This window comes from Rhodnius prolixus, unplaced genomic scaffold (assembly GCF_049639745.1).
Source record: "Rhodnius prolixus isolate KJV_2025 unplaced genomic scaffold, Rpr scaffold_11, whole genome shotgun sequence".
Lineage (NCBI taxonomy): Eukaryota > Metazoa > Arthropoda > Insecta > Hemiptera > Reduviidae > Rhodnius > Rhodnius prolixus.
In genome coordinates, this window is record NW_027411625.1 from 12,835,210 (window position 1) to 12,862,578 (window position 27,369).

Sequence of the window (27,369 nt, forward strand, 5' to 3'; positions counted from 1 at the left end):
GTGAAAACAATCAATTGAGAGTGAACTCAATGTGAAGAGTACAGAGCGAACTCAATGTGAAGAGTACAGAGCGAACTCAATGTGAAGAGTACAGAGTGAACTCAATGTGAAGAGTACAGAGTGAACTCAATGAATACCTGAGCAACTCGTTGACTGTGTTCTGGTGTGAACACTATCACGACTCTCTAACTAATGTTCTCAAGGTTCTAACTCATAATGTTACTTCCGAATCATATTTAATTCTTTGAAATTTACAATTAAAATGTACATTGCACTGAAATGATACCTTTCTGAATAGTCCTATAACCTTCCTGAGAACTACAACGAATTTTCCTCTCAAATAAAAGACAGGTAGATCTATGTGCAAGTAATGTGCACACGAAGTTTAGGGAGGAGTTGAAACAGGATGATTGAAGCCATTTTGCTAGCAAAAATAGCTGCTAAAAAAAAATGGAGGCTCACGTTTGGATTCAAGTTGTAGAAAATGAAGGTCGCAGTCTTCACTAGTCTGGTTCTATGTACCTAGTGGTAGTTTAAAAGAAAGATAAGTTAGGCTCTATCTAGGAATAGTTCAGTTAGAACTGCTGGCCAGGACATGTAAACAAACTCTTAAAGCTTCCTTCCGTCACAGACAGACTCACAGACACCACCATGTAAACAAACTACACACACACACACACACATCCTTTTAGGCCCAGAATAGATGTATTAGTGTCTGCTTTAATAACCTGATCATTCTGTAACAGCTTAGTTACGGTGCTGGAGAAAAAACTGTGTACAGTTGGGAAGTTGAACCGTGCTGTATGTGAAACCCAAGAGCAAGATGTCCTTGACCCGCACTGCTCTATGTTAGTTTTTTGAAACAAATTGATCACGGGTGCTGTAGATCTTAGAATGGGAGACAGATTCAAAAAGGCTATCATGTAATACTGAAGAGATGATTGAAATAGATTTGACTGCTTTGAAAAAAGAAATAGAAAATTGAAATACTCGTAGATGACTGAACGGGGCGGGTCCTTCCCTAGGGCACCACAGCAAAGGAGCGAATATCTAGGGGGCAGAACCTCCCATCTAATCGTTTTTGTGTCAAGATCTACTCTGGTCTCAAGGGGTTAAAGAGATCATCCGCAACCTAGAGATTGCAATGAGGTCATAAATGATATGAGAGAGGCCGTTTCATCACTCTGCCATAGCCTGCACAGAAGCTCTAGGTTAATCTGCGAAGAAAAGAGACCTGTAGTGCCGACCCTAAGTAGCTTTAGTAAAAAAAAATACTTGTATTATTACAAGATTTAAAGTTTTCGTCCATTTTCCAAATGCAACGCAGGATACAAGAGATGTTCCCTTCATTCCTGACACAGGGGCGGACCCACCACCTACAGCAGGACACCCTGAGGAGCTTATCGAGCCTGAAAATAGGCATGCGGACAAATTAGGTCTAAATGGACATTTGGCTAGTCAAAACCCACCGTTTAGAAAAGTGCCGCTTGCCTTGAATAGCAGAGACCTAGGAGACGCTTTGAATGTCGCAAGCAACTACCTCTCTAGCTAATTGCCCTAAAGGTCGTAGTGAGGTCTGATGGACAGCCACTAGGCCTTCGCTATGGGATCCTGGTGCATGCCCTTGCCCATAGACCACGCAAGAAACCAACTTTAATTGGCTCGCGTCCTTTTCGAGAACTTCCTCTTCCGCTTCCGGGTAACTTCCCTTAAATTTGAAATCACGCCATGCTCCTAATATTTCTTAATATTTTGTGAATGGTGGAGCGGTAACTGGTTCTGAAGGGAAACTTTTAAATGCCAAAAAAAGGTAGTTTGTGCTTCCAATAATTTGCAGTTCTCTGAGCAAGTTGTAGATGATTTTCGAAATCGGTGTTTAATGTAAGTAACCGTTTGGGAATTCTATGCGTCCAAAAGCAGTGGTTTTCTTTAAACAAAATTTGTATAATCAATTTGGTTCAAAGAAAAAAATTTAAAAAATTATTGGAAGCTCAAATTGTATATTTCGTTTGAGTTCTCCCTTTAATCCTCGCTGTAATTTAGAGATGAAAAATTCTTAACCAAGAAGTATCTTTCAAAAATATATATATTTCTTGAGCAAAATTAGTCTCTAAAATTCTTTTTTAATTAATTGATTAAGACATCTTAGCTTTTCTTTAACACCTTTATAATATGGTTTGGTTGATAAAGAGTTTGATACTAACAATATAACTTTCCTATAACTTCGAGTCCTGGAAAAAAGATTACTTTCTATGAACTTGATGGAAATTAGAGTTTATTATGTCCCAATTCCTTATCAGACTCAATATTTAGAAACAACTCTAAATTAGTTTGAAAAACATTAAAATACTCTGTTTTTCAATAACTACTTTTACATTATAATTAATTATAAAATAATTCATATTTTACACTCTTCTAAAAAATTTTTCTTATACTCCAGCACCCATTTTTCAAGAGAAGGTTGGGTAGGTTTTCCGTAAAATACCTAGAATGGTACTTAGTCTTAAGTATTATATTAGGGTTAAATGTTTTGCTGTTATTAGTTTGAAGAAAGTTCCTCAACTTGAAGAAGCACTTTAATGAAAGGTTTTTCAATTATTTAAACTTTTTTCGAAAATTCCGTAGATCTATACTTGCATAGAGTGATCTTAGCGATGTTTAGGGTATTCTAAACACGACGGCACAACGATACTCATCTCTTTTGTTTCATAGTGCCGAGATAGCGAATTCAAACCGATTACACCCCAAGATTTCTGGATTTTTCCAAATTTTCTCCTAACTTTAGTTCAGCATCGCAACCAGACTTTCCGTCGATTTTGACGCCTCTCTACCTGGCCGTCCCACAACCTGGTCGCCTCACTACTTTGTCGCATTTCAACCTGGGTTGCCTTTCCAGCAGACCGCGCTTTTTCCAGGCTGCCTCAAAATCGGCAACCCTCAACCTGGGTTTCTTTTTACATGGATTCCCTTCTACCTGGCCGCTCTGTAACTGATCGCCAGTATTCTTGGCCGCTCTTTCAACCTGGCTGCCTCGCTAACTGACTACACCGTAGCCTAGTCTTTTCGTGTCCTTTTAATTTGCTCTGAGTCGGTGCCTTTAGTAAATCAACAGTTCAAGCTGTACGATCTCTTTATTGGGTATAGTGGATATACGAGAGAACAAATAATATTATTAGGTGAAATGAGGTGTTCATGCAGGTAGCTAATTTTTAGTCAGGTGCAGTAAATGCCTGTCTACGTCTTTTTAAAGCACATCTGTCGATCAGTTACGAGCGTTAGCCTCACTTGCAGCTCTATAAGATTCCCAATATTTGGGTGATAATTGACAGTAATGTAAAGTTGATTTTAAAAGCTCGTTGCGAACTGTTCTATTTAAATTACAGGCCTTTTAAATTAGAGTTATGTCAGTTTTGCTCATTATATAATTTTAATCAAATAGAAAATGTAACCCACCTTATTGCTGTCTGTCCAATTTTAAAATATTATCGAAAAAAATATTCTAATAAATGTACCCTCAATGAAAGTGAACTTTGTTCATTTGAATTTTTGAATTTTAATGGTTTAGATTTGCAAGCATTATGTATATATTTAAAATATGCACTCTCCTATGGATCTTGGATATTAGTTAGAGAATTTAATTATGATTAATTTTAAAAACTATTGTATATCTTTTTTGCAATTCTGCTGACGGATTTGAACCAAAGCAAGAAATAATGTTTTCAATTTTTGTTTTTGTTTTTTTGTGATATGTATTGTTTTTCTTAAAACATTATTATTATTATTATTATTACTACTATTATTATTATTATTCTTATTCTTATTCTTATTCTTATTATTATTATTATTCTACTATTATTATTATTACTACTACTACTATTATTATTATTATTATTATTACTACTATTATTATTATTATTCTTCTTCTTATTATTATTATTATTATTCTACTACTATTATTATTATTACTACTACTATTATTATTATTATTATTATTATTCTACTACTATTATTATTATTACTATTATTATTATTATTATTATTCTTATTATTATTATTATTATTACTATTATTATTATTGGTGGATATACGAGAGAACAAAAAATACTACTAGGTGAAATGAGGTGTTCATGCAGGTAGCTAATTTTTAGTCAGGTGCCGTAAATGCCTGTCTACGTCTTTTTAAAGCACATCTGTCGATCAGTTACGAGCGTCAGGCTCACTTACAGCTCTATAAGATTCCCAATATTTGGATCTAATATCCACCTTAAAGACATATTACGCTCTCCTAGAAGAAGAGCGTTGTAATTGAGCGTCTCTTCGATTTGAATTTTGGATTTCTACTGAAAATACACGGATTGAGGTTGCTTGAGTGCGAGACCGGTAAAATTACTTTAGTGTATCAATTTTCAAAGTTTTGTCAAAACGGCTCAGAGTTTCTTTAAACACGAATTGCATAAATGAAGTTCTGTAATTTTTTTATTTATAGCTTTTTCCCAGTCAAATTTACATAAGGGCACTATTTTGGGAGTGGTTTCCTTCAAAAGCGTCATGTGCCTCCTGTAGTAGCAGTAATAAATAGTCTATTAGAGTATTAATACCTTGAATATTACAATCTTTATTCATCTACAAATAAAAACAAGACAATGGCCATGGTCATAGACCGTGTATAGTGTAAATTCGCATTTTAAATGTAAACAAAATTTCAAATTTGTAGAAAGTCGGTGTACCAGAAATGCCAAATTATTCAATTTGTTTTTATCAATTTTCTGAAAATGGTTCCAATTATTTTCTTAATACTTTATATGCATACAAACAAACTCCATGTAAACTCTCTTACTTTTATTATAAATAGTTTCCAGAGAGCATTGTTTAATTTGCGTTTTTAGGGTAAATAGTACACACTTCTAACACCATTTTATGTTTATGAAGATAGGATAGCTGACCAAAATTGTGATTACGAATCATGTCAGTTCAATGGAAGGGCTACAGTTCAGAACAGCTTTTTAGATTTTGCTGTAATCTTCTATGTTATCTCTTCATCTCTTCAGATGAAAGGCTGAGAGTGTGGAAACGAGAAGGGTAGAGATACTATGCAGAAACTAACATCTTTCTAAAAGTGGAAGAGAGATTATGGTAAGAAACGGCATAAGCTTTGATGAGCGTACAGACAGTGTAATTATTACATTAAATACACAGAAATATCCTCAAGTGTTTATTCAGTAATTTGTTGTGTATTTTACTTAAAGAGTCAGCGGTAATTTTTATTTATGCAAGACAAATATCGTCAAATAATCGTTTTGTTTCCCAATCGAGAGGTCTAGATCAAGATCCTATAGAGTATTGGAAGACACCTACATCATCTACGCCCGGATTGACTTAGCTCTATAATGGATCAACACTAATAATAATTATTATAATTGTAGTTAAAGAATGAATTGGGATTTCACAAGAGATTACTCAGAATCTCCGTTGGTTCATTGCCAAGGAATAGTGCAGAGCAGATTGTTAATTTTAAAATTTACAAGAACTGCTTTAGTTTAAAATTTTGGAATAATTTTTTTTTTCTTTGTGTAAATAAACAAATTTTTACTTAATTTTTTGGCTAGTTCTGTTTTGTTCCCTTGGATTAAAGTTCATTCGCTACAAATCCATGAAGAAAAATATTCAGTAATAGATCATAACTTCTACTTACAACAGTTTGAAATTTTACGCGAAACTTTCTATTGCATCTTGTACACAAATATTTGTAGGCTATTTGAAGATAAACAAGAATAGTTTTTTATAAATGCTGTTTAAATTAGGCAACTTCATTTGTACAAAACTCTTTAATATAAAGAACAACTTAAAAGTAATAAAACACTTTTCGGGCAATTTTTAATACATACTAACTGAATCAAGACAACAAAAACTAATATCCACCCTTTAATAAATTTATTTATTTTTTACTATTTGAGTTGCAGATGATTATTTATTTCCATGCTCACAACTCGGCCCTCCTGCAATCGAATGCGGCCCCTTTCTCTTCCATCTTTCAGGTTTGCAGTTTGTGCACATCTATTCGCCTGTACTCCATTACCATGGATTTTTTACTTCCACCCTTAGCCCAACTTCCGGATACAATTCCATAAAGATTTCTTCCTCTGCTTACCTTCTTAAAGTAACAGTTCTCATGTGCTTTTTTCTTAAAGGCTCTTTAAATTTTCTAATCAGTTTCATCGTTTCTATCTTCTCCTTCTTTTCTTATAAATTTTGCTCATTTCTCTGTACCACTCAGTAGTATCATTAACAAACTTATTCAGGTCTGTAAGCATTTCTCTTACCTAGATTTAATTACCTATCATTCGTTTGAACTTTGTTTGCATCATTGCTGTCTTCTTTGCCTGTTTTCTATTTTTTTAAACGCCCTTCTCCATCTGATTCTTCTTTAAAGTGCTGTTCTCACATTTACCGATTCTTTGACCGTTTTCTTATTCTCTTCAATATTTGTCAAATCTTGTTTTATAAATTTCTTCTTGTAGTCAGTGACTCCGACATCGTATTTCTCTCATTTTCCTCTTTCATTTCTTCACCATGTTTTCTTTCGAATTTAATTTGTTGTTTTTTCAACCTTTTTTTTGTGTGTGAACATGGTTTCCAATCCTTATTTTCTATTTCAACTTTAATGCATTCAGATTTATACCTCTTTAATATTTCTTTCATTCAGTCCTCGATTCCTCCAGGATCGTTTTGTTTGTTACCTTTCTTCTCAGTAGATGTCAACTTTTCATCACGAAGTGATTTTCCATTGCTTTGTATTCTTTTTTTTTTTGTAGTTAGTCCTTATTAATCTTCCAATTGAATTCGGACATTAGTCTATATACATATATATTTATTTTTACTTTTGAGTAAGTTTTTATCTATCCCCTTTTCACGAAACTCTTCGTGGAATCAGTAAATGATGTTTTAAAAAAGTGTAGCTTGTAAGAATCATTCTATCCCATCAAATTAGCTACCTCTTCAAAATCATCAAAGAATATCTCCAAGTTGTAGTCAACGACTTCACAAAATTTTGTTATAGAGTCCTGTTTGTCTTCATAAGTCATCATGACTTGCATTTTTCCATTACCTGACTATTAGATTTTCTTTTGTTTGTGTTTCGTCTTTTAAAATTAATTTCTGTTACGTCTATTTACATAATCTCATTTCTTTTCATCGACAAAATTTCATTCCTCTTCAAGAACTGCTTCATTATAATCATCTTCGTCCTATTCAGAATTTTCGTCGTCTTCTTCATGTGCGTTCAAATTCCTCTTATTAATTGTAAGTTACTTGCCGGACCCCAAAATTTTAGGTTTTCTTGTCTTATTAGTTTTTAATAAACTTACAACTTCATCTTACACAACTCTTTATTACAAAAAACAACATGAAAGAGTAGACTAAATACAAACTGAATCTAAATTGGAAAAAATTAATTTCCATCCTCTAATGAAACATTTGAGATTTTTATTTTTAATATATATATATTTATTCCTCTTTATACAAATAATGTACAAACACAGACGCACACACACACACACACACATACATATATGTATACTTTGTGTTGAGCTCCTACTGTTCCCCTTACACCGTCTTGAAGTGAATAAATTAAGTGCAAATATTGAACTATTGTTATTCTGGAATCACAACCTGATTTGTGTGCAACCAAAGCGTCGTAAAGAAATTGTTGCTGTTCTTTCTTTCCTCTACTAACAACCACTTTCGGTAGGTGTGGGTGGATTTAGCTCAGGAGTTAAGCAAGGATTAATCCTACGTAGAATACTGGGAAAACTGTAGGGGAAGGTAACACAAACACTGGTGTTACTAATAAGGGCGCAGGTTTGTTTGCCAATCATTTATTTTTTTTTCTTTAGGTAAACAAAAACCTTCTTAAATAGCTCATTAAACACAGGTCTAATTTTGGTTTGTATCTTGGATCGTAGTGGGTGGAATATCAATACCTAACATTACTTTGAAGAGAATTAGAGTTCTGTTTTGATGTATGTATTTTGACGATTAGTGTGGTGAGGCTCTTCAGCATCAATCATCTAATTAAAGGCAAAAGTAAATAAAAATGTAGGTAATTTTCAATTAATTACGTTGTTGGAAAACGAAAAGTGTGAGTTAGATAGAAAAGTATGCATTAAGTAAATTCGCGGCAGAGAAACGAGAAATCAGTAATTTTTTTTAGCCAGGTGACCATCTCGTTAGCTGCAGAGCTGGTTTGAGACCCACATCTCTTGGCATCAATGTGTCCTTGTATCGTCTAGAACATCTACATAGTTCGAGCAATGGCGGAACATTCACTCACGCGCCAATTTCACAGTTCTGTAGTTTTCAAGCTTTTACTGAAGTCAGCCTCAGTAGGGTTTTAATTTCATGGAAAAGTAACAATTGTGGCTCTAGAGATATAATTAGTCAATAAAGTTACCTAATTTTGTAAATTTTGCTCGGATTTGTTTCAAGTTGTTTCTTTGACTACCTAAATGAATGATCACTTTAAAAACTATATTGATCTTAAATTGGAGCATGTGTAAGAGGTCTCAACTGGCATGAGTAAGACTGGCACAATAGATCTAGAAAGGCTGTTTATTATACCCTAAGTAACAAAAAAAAAAAAAACGCAATTGTTGATAGACAAATCCGGAATGCATGAAAACTTTTTCGAGGAGGAAACTCTCTCTTAAACAACTCCCAGCTCATCTAGAGAAGTGAAGAAGTGGAAGGTGGCAGTTAGGGATACTTACTCCCTGGAGCCAACTCACGCTTTTAGATTCTAAGGAAATAGTAAGTTATGCATATTCTTTCATCCAACTCTGATCATGCATTCTAGGTAGGGTATGTTCCTACACTTGGTAACTACCTTGTCTCTTAAGGCTCCCCAAAATAAAGCAGAAAGTCGACAATCAGCGATATTAGTCTTTGGTGCCATCCTCCCAGCGGTACCTAGTTGTTCTTGCGATGGATCCCCCAGATTAAGGGAACCAGGTTCTCCAAGGTAGATCTAGGTAGAGAGGGAAAAAGAAGTCCAACTAACAGGATCTTGGGTACTGTCAGATCCTTATCAAATGCAAATGGTTCGTGGAGTACAGTAAATTCAAATGACGACCTGTATTCTTCTAGAATTCGAACTGTGTTCTAGAATGTGATTTCATGAGGCTCTGCGAGAAATTTTCAGAGACAACATCCTAACAAAACGCACTGGTGTTGCCAGACTGGTTGAGTCTAAAGGCTCGGCTAGTCATTTCCAGTGTTCGTATTTCTAGAATGGAGCATGAATTAACAGCCAAGATATGATGTGAACGAGAAATGTTATAGCTGGCAGAAAGATGCCTTATAACAATGGGCTATCTTTTAATAAACTGGTAAACTTTTAATAGGAAGAGGAACAAACTGATTTATCTTCTTTGGTACTAAGGGAAGAATTTCAGAGATAAAAAGTCACTAGAAGGGAACTATGAGTTCGGTTTTTACTATGGGTAGACAAGTGAGTAGCTGAAGGGAGAATTCTGATTGGCTGTTGTTGTGAATGGGTTGTACTAATTAGTGGTGCGCCATGGAGTTTATTAATTAGGACCGTGCAGCAAGCCCTGCGGGTCAAGCCCTTCACTGTGTCGAGATGTATTTAGTACAATGCACGTCTGCCCCGCCTCCTAGAAAGCTCGCCATTTTTTTTTTATTTCATTGCTTCCGTTTCAGCACTCACAAGTTGATATTAGCACAATGTACTCCTCGTCCTTATACCAACAAAATAAAGCATAAATGAAATGAACGATTTCTATAGAAGTCTAAAAAACCTTTTCAGAAATGTGCGTGAGTGTGTGTGAACGTGGATATCTGGCGCGGCTTCCTCTTATCATTCTCTCACCCAGTTTACGTCATTAAATTTCTTTGGAACTTCGAATCAGTACTGTGTTCAATATGACTGTCCAGTGATGGTCGGTGTTGTTTGTAATGAGAGAAGCCTGCCCGGAGGCCGGCAGAGAACTGGAAACCTCCAGGCTCCACTCAACCATAACTAAGCCTTAAATTAAAAATCTCTTTTTTTCGAAAAGCAGTGTTTAGGGTCCAAGTTTCTGTCTCATACTTAATACTTTAAGAACTATCACCTTGTACAATTTTAACAGCGTATTCTCCGATACATTTTTGTGAGGCCTTTGAGTGCCCCACACATGGTCTTACAAGTTGCAGACTTCTTATTTTTTAATTCTTGCAGTCCGTCTCAATTCATTTATCGTTAAAATGATCTAACCCCAAAACTTTAGCTGCCGCTACAATTGTTGTTCGTCGAAGCTTCCATAGTCTAGCAATACTCTAAAGCCAAGGTATCTTTTTTTAAATATTTGGGTCACTTATTATCAGAAATATAATTAACGTGCATTCTTTTTCTTGTCCTCCCTCTCAACGATTCGATCAACTTTTTCTAGCTTTCCGTAGACGCCAAGCTCTACAGTGTCTTCGCTTTTACTTCTTTCTTAACCATTGTGAAAGCCATCACGTATTCTGCTCTTTTTCTGGCGTTTGAGAAAAACATGGTGCGGTTCTTTCTTACCATTTTCTCCAGCTCTTCGGCCCATTATCTGACACCATTCATACTAAAATGCTTCTATGAAGAGACAAACTCCACTCTGAGAGAAGATGTACTTCCCAGTTTTCGACAGAATCCTGTGTTTTTATTTAATTCTTTTTCCATCTGGAAGGAAGCCTTATTTGGGTTATCAACAAAAATTATCTGTAGAAATGTTCTGAATGTTCGAGTTTCAGACATAACTTCCTGTAGAGCATTGTTTAATCTACCCGTGTTTGACGCACAGTAGCTACTAACTTTCTTTTGGCCATCGTGTAGTATGAAATGGTACGTATAAACGTATAGTATGAAATGGTACAAATATACTTTTGTAGGTTTGGTATAGAATATTTCTATCTTCTTTCTCCTCTGGTACATACATCTTAATGATAGACATGAACCCTCAATTCTGAAAGACTCTAAATATTCATATTTATTTTCATTTAATTCATTTATCTTTTGATGAACCATCATTGCTGGTGCTTTTAAATTTTGCGGAACTCCCCTTTAAAGTGGTCATGGAACACTTCAACTTTTTTTGTGAGTCTGGTAAATAATACCAATAATTTCAAAACACATAGAATACAAAAACAGCATTGAATTTAATAAATGAACTGAAATTTGAATCTGAAGGAAGAAGAGGCTTAGTTTGACTTCATTGAGAGATTTCAATTTACCTAACCAATGTGTTAGCAACTTCTAAACTGTTAGCGATGGTTCGCTTCGCTGCCACTTGTTAAATTCTTCATTTTCATAATCTCGTATTGGACTTTTAACAAAAACGAAATTCGGAGACTATACACAACTTTCTCATACTGTAGTTTACACAATTGAATTTTCTTGAATTTTGTAATTTTGTTAAAAAGATGGTTGATTTAACTTTTGTGAATAATAAATGATTTTATCTATTGCTGTATGACGACACAGCTTTCAAATAACCACAATGGCATTCTTGTTTCAATTTGATTGATCTAACAAGTTCTAATGTGACTCCCTAGTTTAGATAGTTACCTAATATTCAATTAGCAGTTCTGGACAGTCACTGAAGTGGTTTCCACCACTTTTAACGGCGAATTTTTGACCACATTTTTCGCACTCTTAAATATACTACAACGGCACTTCAAGGAAGAGTTTAACTTCCTCTCTTCACACCTAACATCGCTTTCCTAACGAAATTATAAATGCTCTCGATAGTGTACCAGTCATGGGTTTTCGAGGAGAACCCAGAAACCCTAAAAGCAGTTCTACAAATTTAAGACTTTCAGTCAACTATTTTGCAAAACAAACATATTCAGGAGTCCTTAAAACTGATATTTTTGGTAAAACTTGAATATTCTTTCTTAAGAGGAGTATGAGAACGTAAGACTTTTGCCTTTTCAAGGTCGCTGGTCATGGTTCTACCATCACAGGCAGCCCGATCAAAGATAACTTGCCCTTGGATTTCACGTTGAGTAGGCCACCGTTTGTATCCTTCGTGAGTTTTAAAGTCTGTGGAACTTCTTTTGTGAAATATCAACAGGAAATCAATGCTAACCTCACTTACATGCCACCCCCATGGTTTTGTTCTTAACTGGGGTACAGTTGGCACTATTGCCTAGTTACAAACTGGGTACTTACTAAGATTCTATAGGGTCTAAACAACCCTCGGCGTTTTGTCGGATTTTATAGCTCGCAGATTACCTGCAGCTGTCGCCGACTCAACTCAAACAGTCAAGTGGGGGAACTCGCTAGACTGTAAAGTTACCCACTCTAATCTTGTAAGGCCAGTTAGTTGCGGGCGTACTACCAACCAAAACCATACAACCCCACAGCGCCCTCAACTCAAGTCAACGTAATCCAGAACAGTGTGGACTCACAAACTGAATCAATAAGAATCAAAGTAATCAATAAGAATATATGCTTGAAAAAGTGACGGGTGATAAGCTGATTCTAAAAAAAAAAAAACAAAGAATTTGAAATTCAGTAATCGTAAAGAAGAAGGGAAAAACACGGTTTCTCGAAGTTGCATTGGACAAGTAAACTCTCTTAGAAATCTCTTTTTGACTATCTGAGCAATTGTCCGTCTCAGGCAGCATATCAACTCAGAAATCGGAAAGATGAAGTTCCTTACAATTACAGAGAATAGCTTATTTCGCAACATGCGATGAAATTGTTCTTAAAACTTTAAAATAGAACAGTTAAAGCAATGGAACAAAGTTGTACAAAACATCTTTCTCAGCAGTTGCTTATTATGACTTTGAATCAGATAAACTTAATAGATCTACATTTACACATTTAGTATGCCAACTTTAAAGAAAACGTTGAAGCTGTTTTCAAGACAATCCCCAGAAACTGAAGCTAAAGAGACACTTTGGTAGGCTGACCTAAGCCTTCAACCAGTGGTGCTAACTAAATCATAAATAGTACATATTTGAACGATCGACTTTTTGATTTTAAGTTATTCTAACCCTTACAGACACAAGGACAGACAGAGCACGTATACGTGAGTGGTAAGTAACGGAAAAGTGAAAACAAAATCTGGGTAAGTAAGTGGGGCAAGTATTTAACCCTAAGTAAAAGCAAATATTGTTTTAATGCTTAAGTATTATGCAGGGGAAGTATTTTAGATATATTTTTTCAAGGCGCGTCAACATCTGACGTCATTGGCGCCCGGAGTTTTTTTCAGTGCACTGCCCTTGCTCCGTGCAAAAGAAAATCTAAGGGCTTGCAGCTGGATTCGAATCCGGAACCCAGTTGCGCTAATACTGCCTGCCACCTGCAGGGGCATTATCGCAATTTTGAGTTTTAATCGAAAATGCATGCTTTTAGAGCTCTGTGTTGGAAAAAATGTTTTTTACAAACTGACCTGTGAGTGTACACATAAAATAAAATAAAATCATGTGTTATAAAATAAAATTTAAGAGAAAGCACAGAGGAAAATAAGTATACGGAGTTGCCGCTAGAAAGCGTGAGCTTCCCGATTATCTGCCGCTAATTATACTTTGATACATTGGCTGAAATCAAAGTTAAAGAATCTTACGTTATTGAGTCAGTTAGACACTTTTACGGGGAGTACTCCTCTCAATTGGCGGTAAGCTTACCGCTGAAAATTCTCGCCAAAGTAAAGAATTAACTTCTTCTTTCTATTACAGATAAGTACTTCATAGTGTTATAAAACTGCAATATAAATAAATTTTAAAGGTTCATTTAGAAACTCATTCCAATGAACTTCTGTAAAAACGAAGGCTTTACTTTTTCTTGGTGGCCTAGACTACCTGGAGCACAACTTGGATCATCTACAACTGAAAAGGGGACAAAATATAGAGGGAATAGTTTTGTAGCTAGTAGTTTTGGAACATCTAAGGTAGGTAGCGGATTCTATTAGCAAAGAGATTCAATTGGCCTCTACATTTTCTAAACTTTTAACTGAATGATTGCTATAGAACATGTAAGTACCTCTGACTACGATTTCGTTCTCTTAAAAATGAAAATAGCAGTTTAAGGTGTAAAAGATGTCAATTTAAGAAATGAAAAGCTTATAGAGGGATCTGGATATAAAGTGTCGACGAAATCATCTCATTTTTAAAGGTATTAAGCGTAATTCTGAGCAGAGTTTCTCACATTGCCTACAAATCTCTAAGGAATTGTGAGAAGTGCAAGTAAACCCGGTTAAAGTTTTTGCTCTTCAGCTTAGTCCATGCTATTGGACAACTTTAGAGTCTGGCAGTACGGAGAGCTTTCGAACTATCATGTAATATAGACTTTGAATTACACGAAGACTCGGCTAAAGAAAAGCAAAATTTAATTTTTTGTGTAAAGAAATTTTCAGACTCAGAGTCCTCGTACTTCTCTTAGAAGTGAGTGTTTGAATGATAAGGGTCGAAAGTATTCTTAGGACAAAGGCAGTGATGTCTGTTTGACAAAAGTGTTTCATCTCAGTCGAATGAAATAATCAGAGCCGATTTTTACAACTGTTTATTCGGCAAATATTATTCTGTGGTGTCTTTTTTTTTCATTATTTGCAAAAAAAAGTAGAATAAAAAAATTTACCAATTTTCTAAGTGACTAAGCACTTAAGCAATTCACACAACTAGCAGGAATAAGTACGGATTTCACAACTAGCTGCCTGCATTGTGCTGCTATCTTGCTGGTTTTTGCAATACTTAAAAACTACACTACCCTATCAGTCTATATTCCCCTTACCTGACACGCAGGGCGGAGCCCAAGCAGTTGACTTCACCGCAACTTTTGCGTACACAGTGGCGTTGGATGTTGGTTTTTTTATGAACTTTGGACTTGGGTTTAATTACTAATTTTAATCGAACGATATTGTAGGTATTTTAAACCAGTAATTAAAATATAAAAAGAATTGAAAGGCACAATTGATTACCTACCTGTTGACCTGGTTTGCTCTGGATATAAGTTTGTTTTTAAACATGATTTTATTTTTCATTAAAAGTAAATACAGATATTTTTATTAATAGGAGTCTATTAACTGTGTTTCTGTTTTCTTGATTGCCAATTGTAGTTCTAGTTTTATTGTTTCTACTGAAGGTTAAGAATATATACTATTAATAAACGCTTGTCTGTTTTGCGCGTAAACCTGACTTGAACAGGATAATATAAAAGAGTTTCAGATTATGAAAAAGAAAACTATTTTACCAGATATTTTTGTGCACTCCATTTCATTGTAATAGATTGGCACATATATTAGTCCTATCATAGGCGTGAGCCCTGTTTGGGTGCAATGGTAAAGAAGGGTCTGATAGAGAATGGTGACTACGAGGTTCAAGGCGCCCGCTATGGAAAAACAGTTCCTGGCTATTACGTGTTTGGCAGAGCATGAACTTCTACAGAGAGCATACTTCCCAGTTATAGGAGGAGGAGATATATATGTGTGATCTCTTGGAAGTCGAAGAATGTTTAGGCACCAGATAGTGTGAATCCTACTATTTCGGCTCTCCTCTCTTCCTAGGACTTTCCTAGAGAGCCAGGTGGTTTCTTAAAATGTCCAAATTAAGAGAGTCACAAGAAGGGAGATAAATGGCCTCAGGAGGTGTTTATCCTTTTTCTCAAGCAATCCAAGTAGGTGCACTTGATGAAGAAGTAGCAGTGTCTAAAGATACGGTAGTTGGCCATCTCCAGACTCAAATCCCTTCCCTTGCCTATTTTAACTGCAAGCAAAAAAGAGATATGGGATAGTGGCGTATCCCACATTTATTTACATTGGCACTTGTATTATGTAGTAAAATGAATGATTAACAGTTATAATTTTATGTATAACTCTTGCTTCTAATTGCTTCTTTTATTTACCTTATGTAACTGTAAGCTTATTTAAATAATTTTATGGTTCTTATCCGTATGTGCATATTTGGATGTATTCACAAAATTATATTTAAGATTTTTTAGAGCTTTGTCCAGCGCCACTTACAGAGCGGTTGTTCTAGTGTGAGTAGTTAGTAGTGAGCAGTCGCCAGTTAGTCGGATTGTCAGCTTCTCGCTGTAATAATGTGTCCAGTTATTCCATTGTGTATATGTATCACAGATATATGAATTACCTACATATCTGTGGAAACGTATTAGTCCACCACACTGCAGTACACCAGCGTCTGACATGCACCGCATATCTCTTAAATCAACTTATCTCTCAGTGCATCATCAAAAAAGCGGTAAGTTTTATCTATCCTCAAATTCGCGCTACATAGTTTTAGCTTATTTCCAGAAGCCTTCTTGCGACTGCAGCTACTTTCCTAGCTTCTTATAAACGGTAATTGAGTGATCTGACGAGAAAAGGAGAAAGTCGATTAATACTTTTGGCCTATGATTGGACCCATACATTGTGCTTAGAAATCACCTTTACTTTAAAAACCTTTATTAGTTTTCTTTTATTAGAGAATAAATTGGATAGGATTTGGATTTTTATTAGTTTGGATGCTGTTTTTTTTTCTATGGTGGAAAGAAGGTTCTGTATGTTGTTTGATAACTTGCCCATATATAACCTGCTTACGTGTTTGCAGAGAGCCCTAAAGCTAGCTGGAGAGGGTTGTAGTGTATGGATAGTAAAGTAAAATTACAGATTGGGGAGATGGTCTCCCAATGTGCTTGGCTGTATAGTCGTTTACAACTATGCCGTAAACTAGGAGCTTTTATTAAGCTCCGGGATTCTGGGAGGGGATGCGCCCCTACAAACAAACGCACACTCACCCAGAGGGAGGATTTTGATAGCCTCGTATATCCCTTATACGCTTTTATTTTATTTCGGACAATTAACCTTTTCTTTTATTCTTTTGAATGCACAGCTGGGTTGGTTCATTCTATAAAGTACTGGGATCCCATCTAGCAAAAACCATCAAAATACTTTATATCTGATGCCAGCAAAATACAGTCAACATTAGCGGTCCTCCATTCTAATTTTTCAAACTGTTGACTTAAATATTTACCCAGGTTCTCAGGTAACGAAACGTTGCTTTGGATTGAATTGTACCATGGCCAACTCCTTCTGGAACAGCACATTTAGTGCTTAGAAGTCTAAGGTTAATCCTTGGAGTTATTTGCAAGGAAAACAAAAAAAAAATCCACTTTCTCAAATTTTGTTTAAAAACTTGTTATACTTTCACAGGTATTCAATAGTAAAACATACTGAAACAGCACGTTAGAGGATAACTTAACTACATGAGACCATAATTTAATAAATTTTCTGTGGAAATGTTTCAAATAAAATTAATAGGTCTACTTGTATGTAGCGCTTATAAAGAGTTTAAAGAAACTATCAAAATAAAATATTTCAAAATGAAAAATCACATAAAAATGAAAAATATATTCTGTAAAAGTGACACTTCCCTCAACTAAAACTTAAAATTTGGAGATTTAATTCCTATGAATATTCTATAGGTGGACGTACATTATACTGAAATACAGTAGAAAAGCTACCCACTTCTCTTGTACGATGTGTAGGGTAAGAATTTAGGCAATGATGAAAAATGTCAATCTTTCTTTTCTTCAAATGCTCTTTAATAAAAATCACAACCAGTATCGGTTACCTTTGACTTCCGCTTTATCGAGTCTACAAAAAGAGTTGGTAACTAGTACTATTACTATTCCTCAACTTCTTGCACTAATGTTGTACCTCAATTGTGTGAAATTCCATTCTTTCAAAATGAATTAATGATACATCAGTCCTCTGAGATACGTTGAAATTATTGCTGTGCTCAAAGACATCAAGTTATTCATAAAGAATTTATTTTGGTGAAGATGACTAAACCTGACTAGAAACTGAGTCTGATTCCCTGTTGGGAACTACTGCCTTCGTAGGATTGACACTGGGTGTAGAAAACGTATCTAATTGGCTGAAATTACCAGTTGAAGTATGATTGAATTGTTGGGTGCTTGCTGATTTGTGTACATCTTACATGAAATCCTGAATCGAATGACACCTCATTCATGAAAATCGGTTCCCGCATTTAGGCGCAACGTTATTAACCAAAAAGGTAATAACAAGAACAATTTTTGAAAACGCTGTTTTGCTCATTTTGGTAACTTGTTTCTTGAAATCTGTCAAACCTACGTTGTTGGAAAAAAAATCACTAAACGAGGTTTGGCGAATGTTTTTTTTTTTCAAAAAGAGGGAATCTCTTTTTTCATCTCCTATAGAAAAAGAGAAAAAAAATTGTTAAATTTGGGTGTTTTTCAGCTTTAAGCTTTTTTGTGCAGTTTTTGAGGAGTAACTCTTATACAATTGTCCTTCCGAACAGTTTTAATATTCTCTACAAACATTTTTATATTTTTTATTATTTTAACATTTGAACATTTGAAGTTATTTAATTAAGTAAATTTTCTAAGAAATTGGAAAGATAACAATCGCAAGTTGTAACATTCTTTTTCATACCATTTCTTTACAAAATCCATTTTAAATTCCGGTTTAGGGTTGAAATTCGCTGTCTTCTTTTTGAGTTTAACATAAAAGTCAATTTTGACATCATTTCTGTCCGCAAGAAACACAATGGCGTGTAAGTAATTATTCAGCCTAACTATTATTACTCATTCTACCTTAATTTTGGCAATGGGACTAATCTATTTGACGGATTCATATTAGTATTAAGCGACAGAACAATGTGCATATGATCAGAGAATATCTGCGTGTCGATTTTAAAGTTATATACATAAGGCAGCAAATCTAAAGCTATACAACGGCAATCTATAACTGAAGAATAATCAGTGGCTCTAATCAATGTCAGCTTCCCCAGTAAATCACCTTTCATACGCCCAATTAGGATGGCTAAATTAAGATCATTTAACAAATCTAGAAGTTTTTTTTAAAGATTTGAATTGTTAGAGCTATCTTTGGAATCTCTACTAATTTCGCCAATTTCACACAAAGGCTGTAAATATTTTGTTATACATTTTTTGCATTTAAACTGTTCTGCTGTTAAAATCTATTTCTTTGGCGTTAAGCAACAATTTGTAGATAAAGAGCAGGTCTATGCCTGTCTAATGGTGTTCGCCAATTAGAGTAACATTTCTGATATTTTTAATGAGAATTAAGTTTATTGTAACAATCAAATTTCGTCTTCTTCTTATTTAATAAAACAAAAATTGTAATAATTATGAGTATATTTGTGGATTCCTATTAAGAAACACGTTTTTCAATCATAAGATCCAAACTGATCCATAAAAACTACTGAAAATATTGTAATAAAACTTGAAATGCACTTATTATAGAAATATTGTCCTACATGTGGTTTTGAAATTGCATGCATACTGCCTATTTTGTTCATTGGCTAGAACCTACAAGTTGACATCACCGAAGCTTCAGAGTACATTGTAGTTTCTCATCATTTTTATATACTCTGAGTGGAAGAAAGCTTACTTTTAAAATTACTAAAAATGAATTCGTATAAAATCTACACATAGGATGTAAAGGCATGCCTTTATGAACAATACTCTACTTCTCGGAAGTAGAGAATACATGGATATGGCTTCCCAGAAGTCTCTATTTTCTGAGGTCAGCATCACTGTTTTCCATTTTTGTAAGCAACGCTTAGAGTACTAACTTGCACAACTACTAAGTGGGCATTGAGTGGAGATGGGAAGGTGTGTTGTTTATTAGTTATACCTAACTAAAGTGAGCTATAACTCATTTCGTAGCCTCAAGCTAATCGCCATCGTAATGTAATTTAACTTTAATCAAAATTAGATAGGGTAGGAGTCTACAGGTACCTCTTTATAACTCTACTTTTTACGAAAGCAGAGTCCTAATTCTAAATTTGCAATTGTCAATAGCATACGTTTTTGTTCTTGAAGAATTACTTGATATGATTAAGTAGCCACTTAAAAAATCACTAGTTGTCTTGATTTATGTTCACTTTCTTCTTTTAAATATTATTTATATAAAAAAAATGGAGCATATTATAGGAAGCGTGACGACACAGTCCCCCAGAACGCCTCTGAAATCCCTACTCTCCAAGAAAAAGTTTAAAACCTAAGCCCAAGTTCTCACAGAAAATTGCGCAAAACTTCAAAAAAAAACCATTCTGTACGATCGCACTTCCAATAGACTGATATGTTATTTACCTAACTCGGAATTTTGATTTACTCATTTCATTCTTATTAATACCATGTTCAATATACTGAAATGGTACATTAGTGAAAAGCCTTTCTCGGCAATTTCCCTAAAAATGCGTTTATTTGTATTTCTCAGGGAAAATGTTTCCAAACAAAAACTTTAGATGTACAATTTTACAATTATTGCAGTATATTAGAAAAACGTTGAAGCCGTTTATGAAAAATTAAAAAATTGAATCAATAAAGTATCAATTCCAGTGGATTGAATATTTGAATTTGAAACTTTTTCCCAAAACACGCTTTTGAGTTATGCAGTCAGACTGACTTCAAACTTACAAAACATTTTATAAAAATCACTTTTTGGTGCTCAACATTCGAAAACCCGCACGATCAGAATACCTTCTCTTACGAGAAATAAATTTAAAAGGTAGACTTTACGGTTTGTTTGTTTTTTAGTTGAGTAATTGGTTGTTAAAATTGGACAAGTCCTGAGTAGTACAACAAGGGAACTTGGAAGTCTGTCTGTTTAAAGCAACTAGAATAAATTACTATTCGTTCTTTAGTACAATACAGAAATTATGGCAGTGATGATTGACGTAGGAATAACCTGACATCTGAAACCACAGTGTTATGTCACCGCCCGTCCTCATTGAGTTATTATTTAAAATCTAAACACTAAAGCCCCTACGTCATACAACCATAATTACTCACGTCATCGTTTCCAGGTAGCTGCCTACCAGGATAGCTTCTTTGTAAGCATGGGGCTGTTAACAGCCTTAATTTCGCTCCCTAATAAGGTTTCAGATTTCCAGCAAAAATGGAGGTCCACAGAAGGAGTTGCAAACTTCCACGTTGGTGGCACTTTTCTATCCGTTACTTGGGCGAAAAAGTAGAAGATTTAAAAAAGGGATCCACTTTCAGTTGTGTGATTTTTTCAAAGACGATGGCTAAACAAGAATGAAATATCAAATTTGAATTCCTGCGAGTTCCAGTTTTGAAAACTCAGCAAGTTTATGCCAATAGACACTCACTGGTCTGACGTAAAAACTCAAGAAAATTGATTTTGAGTTGGATACTTCTGTCCTTACAAGCCATGCTTCTAAAGTATCCTTTAAGAACTGTTGTGGAACGACTTTTTTTAAAACTTCTTCTTAATATTCAGCTAAGTGATAAATGTTTCTCTTTTATTTTAAAAAAATTTACTTAGGCTGTGAGGTCAGCATTATTCAATAACCAAAAATTGTAGTTTTGAAATTTGATATTTGGTTTCGACATCCCCGATGGGACTCTATTTGATTTCAAAAATGTATGATATCAAAGGCCTCTTTCCTATATCCATTTTGAAACCTTCTCAACATAAATGTAGGTTTATTACTGTTATACGAAACTTTTTTCTAGCTTACTTCATTTAAGCGCGGTTCTAATGGAGGGTATTACGCAATCCTCTGAAGTGCTGTTAATTTTGCAGTACTAAGACCCGCTAGTGTTCATGGGTATCAAATGTGAGACCAAAACTCCATTACACATAAAGTGTTGACTCCATGTGTCTGTTGCGCATTTCACTTGTAAAGAATGTCACTAAAATCATTTTCTTTAAACTAACAAATCAGTTCAGTTTATCATTTATTTCTCATTTGAAATTATTCTTACAAATTCATTTCCTACTAATATTACATTGGTGATAGGATCACAGATTTCACTGAAAACCACGTATTGAAATTAATTATCAAGTAAAAAATAGAAACGAGGGACATCGTTTTCCAGAAGTCCCCCGGAAAATCTATTTCTTAAGGTATCCTGTTAGCTGCTTTGGTTGGAAAGCTTCCCATTTTGGCGAATATCAAATTTGAAACTCAGCGATTTACCATTCTTTAGTTATGGCAGGCAGAACACAAAAGGCAATTTTTAGAAAGAAAATGTTCGTACTCAGGGGTCTTCAAATTATAGGTTTGCGGTGAAAACTTCAATTTGAAAATATCCAAGATTGCATTGCTTGCACTTACGAGGACAATTATTCAAACTCTAAGCACCTCAAGACATATAATGATGACGAGGTATATCACCCAATATCAGATATGATTCTTCCCATTCTCGACACCAATCACCGTCGTGCTACTTGATTTTCTATTATGTTCGGCAGGATGCTGGGCATCGAGGACATGAGCTTGCTGAAGCACGCTGGCACCACGGAGAAAGAACGCTGTCAGAAGATGTCATTTCTGCGCGATAAGCAGCGACAGCTTTGCGCTTTGAATGAAAATTTTATACATGTGAGTATTTAGTAGATAAGTCGCAGAGTTTGTTTGAAACGTAAACCATCTTTTTACCAGCTGTTAGATCTCGAGCTTATACCATTCTTTCGCTTTCCCGTTGTAACGGTACGTAACATAAGAAACAAATAAATGTTTAGTAAGTTCAAAAGTAAATTTATAAAAACCATTACATAAACATTTTATTAAATAACCCATTATAAATACATATACTCAAAAAGTAGAAAAGTACTTCAAAATGATTGAATAATATAAAATAATTTTGTAATTTTTGCTGAAAGAACAATATTGCAAATAAGATGTCTATTATTTTAAGTGAAAGGCCTGACATAGTTTTGCTCAAATTCAAAGTAAGCCTTTGGCGAACGTATAGGAAATACAAAAACCTTTATAAAGCTTTGTGAGTCACGCTTCCTATGGAAAATGCTCCTTTCTTCTCGGACTTTTTTTTAAGAAAGGTGGATCTGACGCCGAGTAAAACATTAATCGTTAAACGCTTGGGTAGAAATAAAATTATTATTTAAATAATGAATGACACTATGTCCAGTTAACTAGCAAAAGTGATATTTAGTACCACTGGAAAAAAATCTTAACTCCTGTTTTGTATGGCAAGTTCAATACGGGCGCAAAGCAATCAAATTATTCTAGAAGAACAAAAGGGATTTCGAAACGAGTTGTTCAGACGCTATATTTACTTTTAGATTGCTCACATCGACAAAGATTGGACGACATTTGCTGTTTTGTGAAAGTTTTGACTAGTTGAATCATTGTCAACTTATTGAACAAATTGTTTTAAATCTTCATTAGTGTAAAGTATATAAAATTTTTAAACCAAAATGTAACAAAATGTGTTTTATCTGATATCTAAATAGAAATATTACTGGACTTTTGTATGGTCAAGACTCCAGCGCTTTCATTTTTTATTTATTTCCGATGTAATAGATTATTTGAATTCGCTGGGAGCCCAAGTTAAATATTTACCATAATAGAAATCTAGTACTACAGCTATATGCGGATGATATAGTTATCCTAGCATATTCTTGGTTAATGCCCAAACAAAAACTTTAGAGACATACTGCGATTTAAATTATTTATCAGTTAATGTAACAAAGCAAAAAACACAAACCGTTTCACCAAAATTGCTTTTGCAAAAAGTAAACAATTTTACTTACGATATTCCTACATTTGTTTTCTTTGGCAAATGTTTGCCTACAAGTGATATTTTTCTTAATAAAGGAGTAGTTCTCGACATTTTGAAACGGTGAAACATTAGAACGGAGCCAATTAAACTTAATTTATTAAGGTACACTGCCTTATAATTTTCGCCTAGGAGCGGACAGAACCCTTTGTAAATTGTGCGTATTCAAAAGAATGAACAGTGGTAGATTAGGTTGTCATCCATGCCAGATAACCCCTAAATTATGCTTCTTGAACCTGTTAAATCTCACGTAGTCTGCTTCGGTTTCGTTTATTGGGGTATGAGAAACAAGAAATGTTCTGGTCTCTCTAGGCTGTTGCTTCAATGTGGAAAGCAACAGATAGATTTCTCAAATTAGTATGTCAAATATTATTCACTGTTATATTTATTTTAATATTGGAAAAGATCATTTTCTTTCTGAGTAGAATTTTAAGGCTGTGTCAAAAGAGTATGTAATATTGTCTATTTAAATCCCCTGCTTATTCACACTTTCTGAGACCAGAAACTTTTATTTAATTTCCTAAGATATTTAATCTCATTTTAATATTTGCTGAATAGTGTACGCTGATTTGGCTTTCTATAAGTAGTTTTATTTTTTGTATTTGTTCATTTCCATAACTAGCCATAATTAACGTATGGTAAGAGAAAGTTCAAAGGATTTTACATTCTGTATTGAAAGTTGAAAGTATATTGAATCTGTATATGAAATTACAAAACATTAATATTGATTGTTATTTTTAAGGTTGTCAATAATAAATTATGCAATGATAGACACACACAAGAGCCTTCATCAACAAATAATGTGTCACAATTAAGAAATACAGATTTATTACGCTTCATACTTGCAATAAAATAACAATGTTTCAGAATGTGCACTTCTCAAAACGATTCAAGGTTCTAGAGCAGCAAGTCCTAACTTTTCAAAATGTAATGTTGAACGCCCTATTTCATATTTACTGTATTATTATTAACCAGTTTCACTTCTGTTTTTCTTGTTGTGAGCTCAAAACTTCTAATTGTGAGTTAAAATGCCATACATTTGATCACGGCCTGGGGACGTCTGGTGTTTTCTTAGGGAAAACATTCCCATTTTTTTAAATTGTTTTTCATAGAATGAAGGTGCATCCGAGAAAAGCCAAAACTTCTTTAAATCAATTTAAGACCGATTTGGCTCCTTATCGGTTAACTATATCACCAACTACTATGGCGAGGAAAATTTTAATCGAATGGAATACTAGGTAGGACTGCTAGAACACTAAGACTTGGATCTTTTTTTTGGATTGCCTGCGTGCCTTCCCCCTCTTGGGAGAACCGCCCTTTCATACAATCAATCAAGATCTTTAGTTAAGTCCACTCTTCTTTTCTGTGCGGCGGTTTGGGTACCTATTTATTTATTTTATAATAAATTTAAACTTATATAAGTCAGTTTATCTATTGCCGCGGCAAACCCCGGGTTATTTGATTCGCTTGGAAATGATATGAAAAATATACAAACAGAAATTCTGAGAAAAATGGCAAAATGTTTGAGCGGTATTAATGAGATGAGTGCTAATCGGCTCTCCAAACAATATCGAAACAAATTAATTTCATTTGATGGTAAATATATATAATAATCAAATCAGGTTTAAATGGTTTTCACAGATAAAATAAATACTAATTACTTTAGGAGCAACTGATTTCTTGTAACTTGCCGACATTAGTGCAATGAAAAAAGAAATAGCTAATATAATACTTAATAATAAATTATTACCAATAATTACCTATTTCCAATATCTTGTTTATGTATCTCAAATATATTGTAATGGTAAAAACATGTAATGGGCTTGCACCTGATTCAAAATAGATGAAATAGTTGAGCTTATTTTTTGGCAAATGATATAATCTCTTAATAAATAGCTTACTTTTTTTACTGTCTAATTTTTCCGAGTACTCGCCTAATTTGACAACCGAACGTAAGATCAGCTCTTGCTTACCGAGTTAAATACCCGATTTTTCGCAGGAATCGGTACATAATCATCAATGGTGATTTAGCCAGCCCAAACACTAATCAATTCCAACATAGTCTGCCTCGCCCAGTCATTCCAATAGACTTCAATTGCAGAGAAGGAGTTACTTTCATATCGAGCTATAAATATTCCTTGTCTACCTCTACAGATCTCCCTTAATTTCCAACTTTCTCGTCTTCCTGAAGTAATTTGCATTGTCTACATTATAATTACATTTCGTTTACCTTCTTATTAGAAAACTTTTAATTTTTCATATATTTTCATGGAGTTAACATCCCTTGAAATGCTTCTATGATTCAAATCGTACCATCAAATGTTACAGGCTGTGAGCAATGGAGTAAGGCTGGCCATCGAGGAATGTCAGTATCAGTTCAGCATGATTCGATGGAACTGTTCGACCTTTAACAATTCTACCTCGATTTTCGGCGCTGTGACGACGATTAGTAAGTTAAAAAAGTTTTAATTTATAGGCCCATACTACAAAAATAGGTTGATTTCAGAGTTCTTGTTTCTAGAAACAAGAACGATTTTTTTTTTAAAATTATTTATTTAAATAAATATTTATTTTTGATTTTCTTAAACTAATGCCTAAAAAATATATTTTGTGCACTCAGAGAGCCGTGAGACAGCTTTTGTGTACGCTGTGTCCTCAGCAGGTGTAGCGTACGCTGTGACCAGAGCGTGCTCTCGTGGCGAGCTCACGGAATGCAATTGCGACAGCCGAGTCAGATTGAGGAAGCCTCGCAAGCACTGGCAATGGGGAGGTTGTTCTGAGGTAGGTGAATTCACAGAGTGAGCAGCGAGGATCTGGTGTGAGGTCTTTCACTTCCTTGAGCAATTATTTTCTTCATACTAAGAATTCTGTTTAAAAAGAAAATTAATATTGTGCTTGATCTCCGTAAAATAATGAAACTGTGGAAGGAAGCATGACGTACTGTCCCTCCGAAAACCGCTCTAAACTCTACGTTTTATGCAAACAAAGTAGATAGCCAAACATATTTTATATCTAGGTTCAAACGAAATATCTTGGAGACGGTTTTGAATGTGACAGCAAACTAAAAAAAACCGTCATCTTCAGCCGCATTTCTGGCGTATTCTTCTTCTTCCAACTTGCATTTCGTATTCGTACGTTTGTTTTAATTTTGTATTTTGCTTCTAATGAAGAGCTGAATGCAGCATTACTGCAGCTTCCTCTGGCATCTTTTTTTTATATTTCTTGGCGTTTATGTGGAAAAGTTGGTTTAGTTTCAAATTAAGTGTTTTTATAAATATACTTTAAAAACTATGGAGTTTTCCTATAAGTTTAGAAAATGTTAATAAATTATTTTTTTAAAGTTTCCTGCAGCGTTACAATTATTTGATATGCCTGAGGTAATCAAACCCCCGGAGTCGGAAAATATTTTGAAGCAGAAGTTGAGATAAAAATGTCTAAGATCAAGAAACTATGACAATGGTATACAATTTAACCAATTTTGAATTAAAATTCTATTGCAGCTTTGATGAAATGGTAAAAATTGTACTTTTTGAGAGTGATATCAGTTGAAAAAGCGGTTTGGTCCGCAGTGCTGGATAATATCTATCTGTGGCAGCACGCATGTTTATTGTGTCCCTGACCGGTTTCGAACTTTCATCCATCATTAGAAATAAATTTATCAGTTTGGTGTTGAAATTTTGACTCACTTACGTTTCCGCCAGCTTCACAAGTCAGCAAGTGTAGATGCAGTATAGATTAAGTTTGAATGTCTTTCAATCTTTGAAGTTTTAGACTTC

At 34.5% G+C, this 27,369-nt stretch overlaps 1 protein-coding gene across 3 annotated transcripts in view; it reads left to right on the top strand.

The window, feature by feature from the left end:
- The window catches only part of LOC141459156 (protein Wnt-1-like), a 38,178-nt gene that overhangs the window by 5,845 nt on the left and 4,964 nt on the right, over positions 1 to 27,369 (top strand). The window contains exons 1-4 of one of the 3 annotated variants that reach the window (XM_074137850.1): positions 22,046 to 22,179; positions 22,266 to 22,395; positions 25,922 to 26,042; positions 26,214 to 26,374. In XM_074137850.1, the coding sequence (XP_073993951.1) occupies positions 22,169 to 22,179; positions 22,266 to 22,395; positions 25,922 to 26,042; positions 26,214 to 26,374 (423 nt within the window). In that variant the 5' untranslated portion in view covers positions 22,046 to 22,168. Of the gene's footprint in view, positions 1 to 22,045; positions 22,180 to 22,265; positions 22,396 to 25,921; positions 26,043 to 26,213; positions 26,375 to 27,369 lie in introns of those variants that run through there. The other 2 variants (XM_074137849.1, XM_074137851.1) reach the window with 2 other exon arrangements.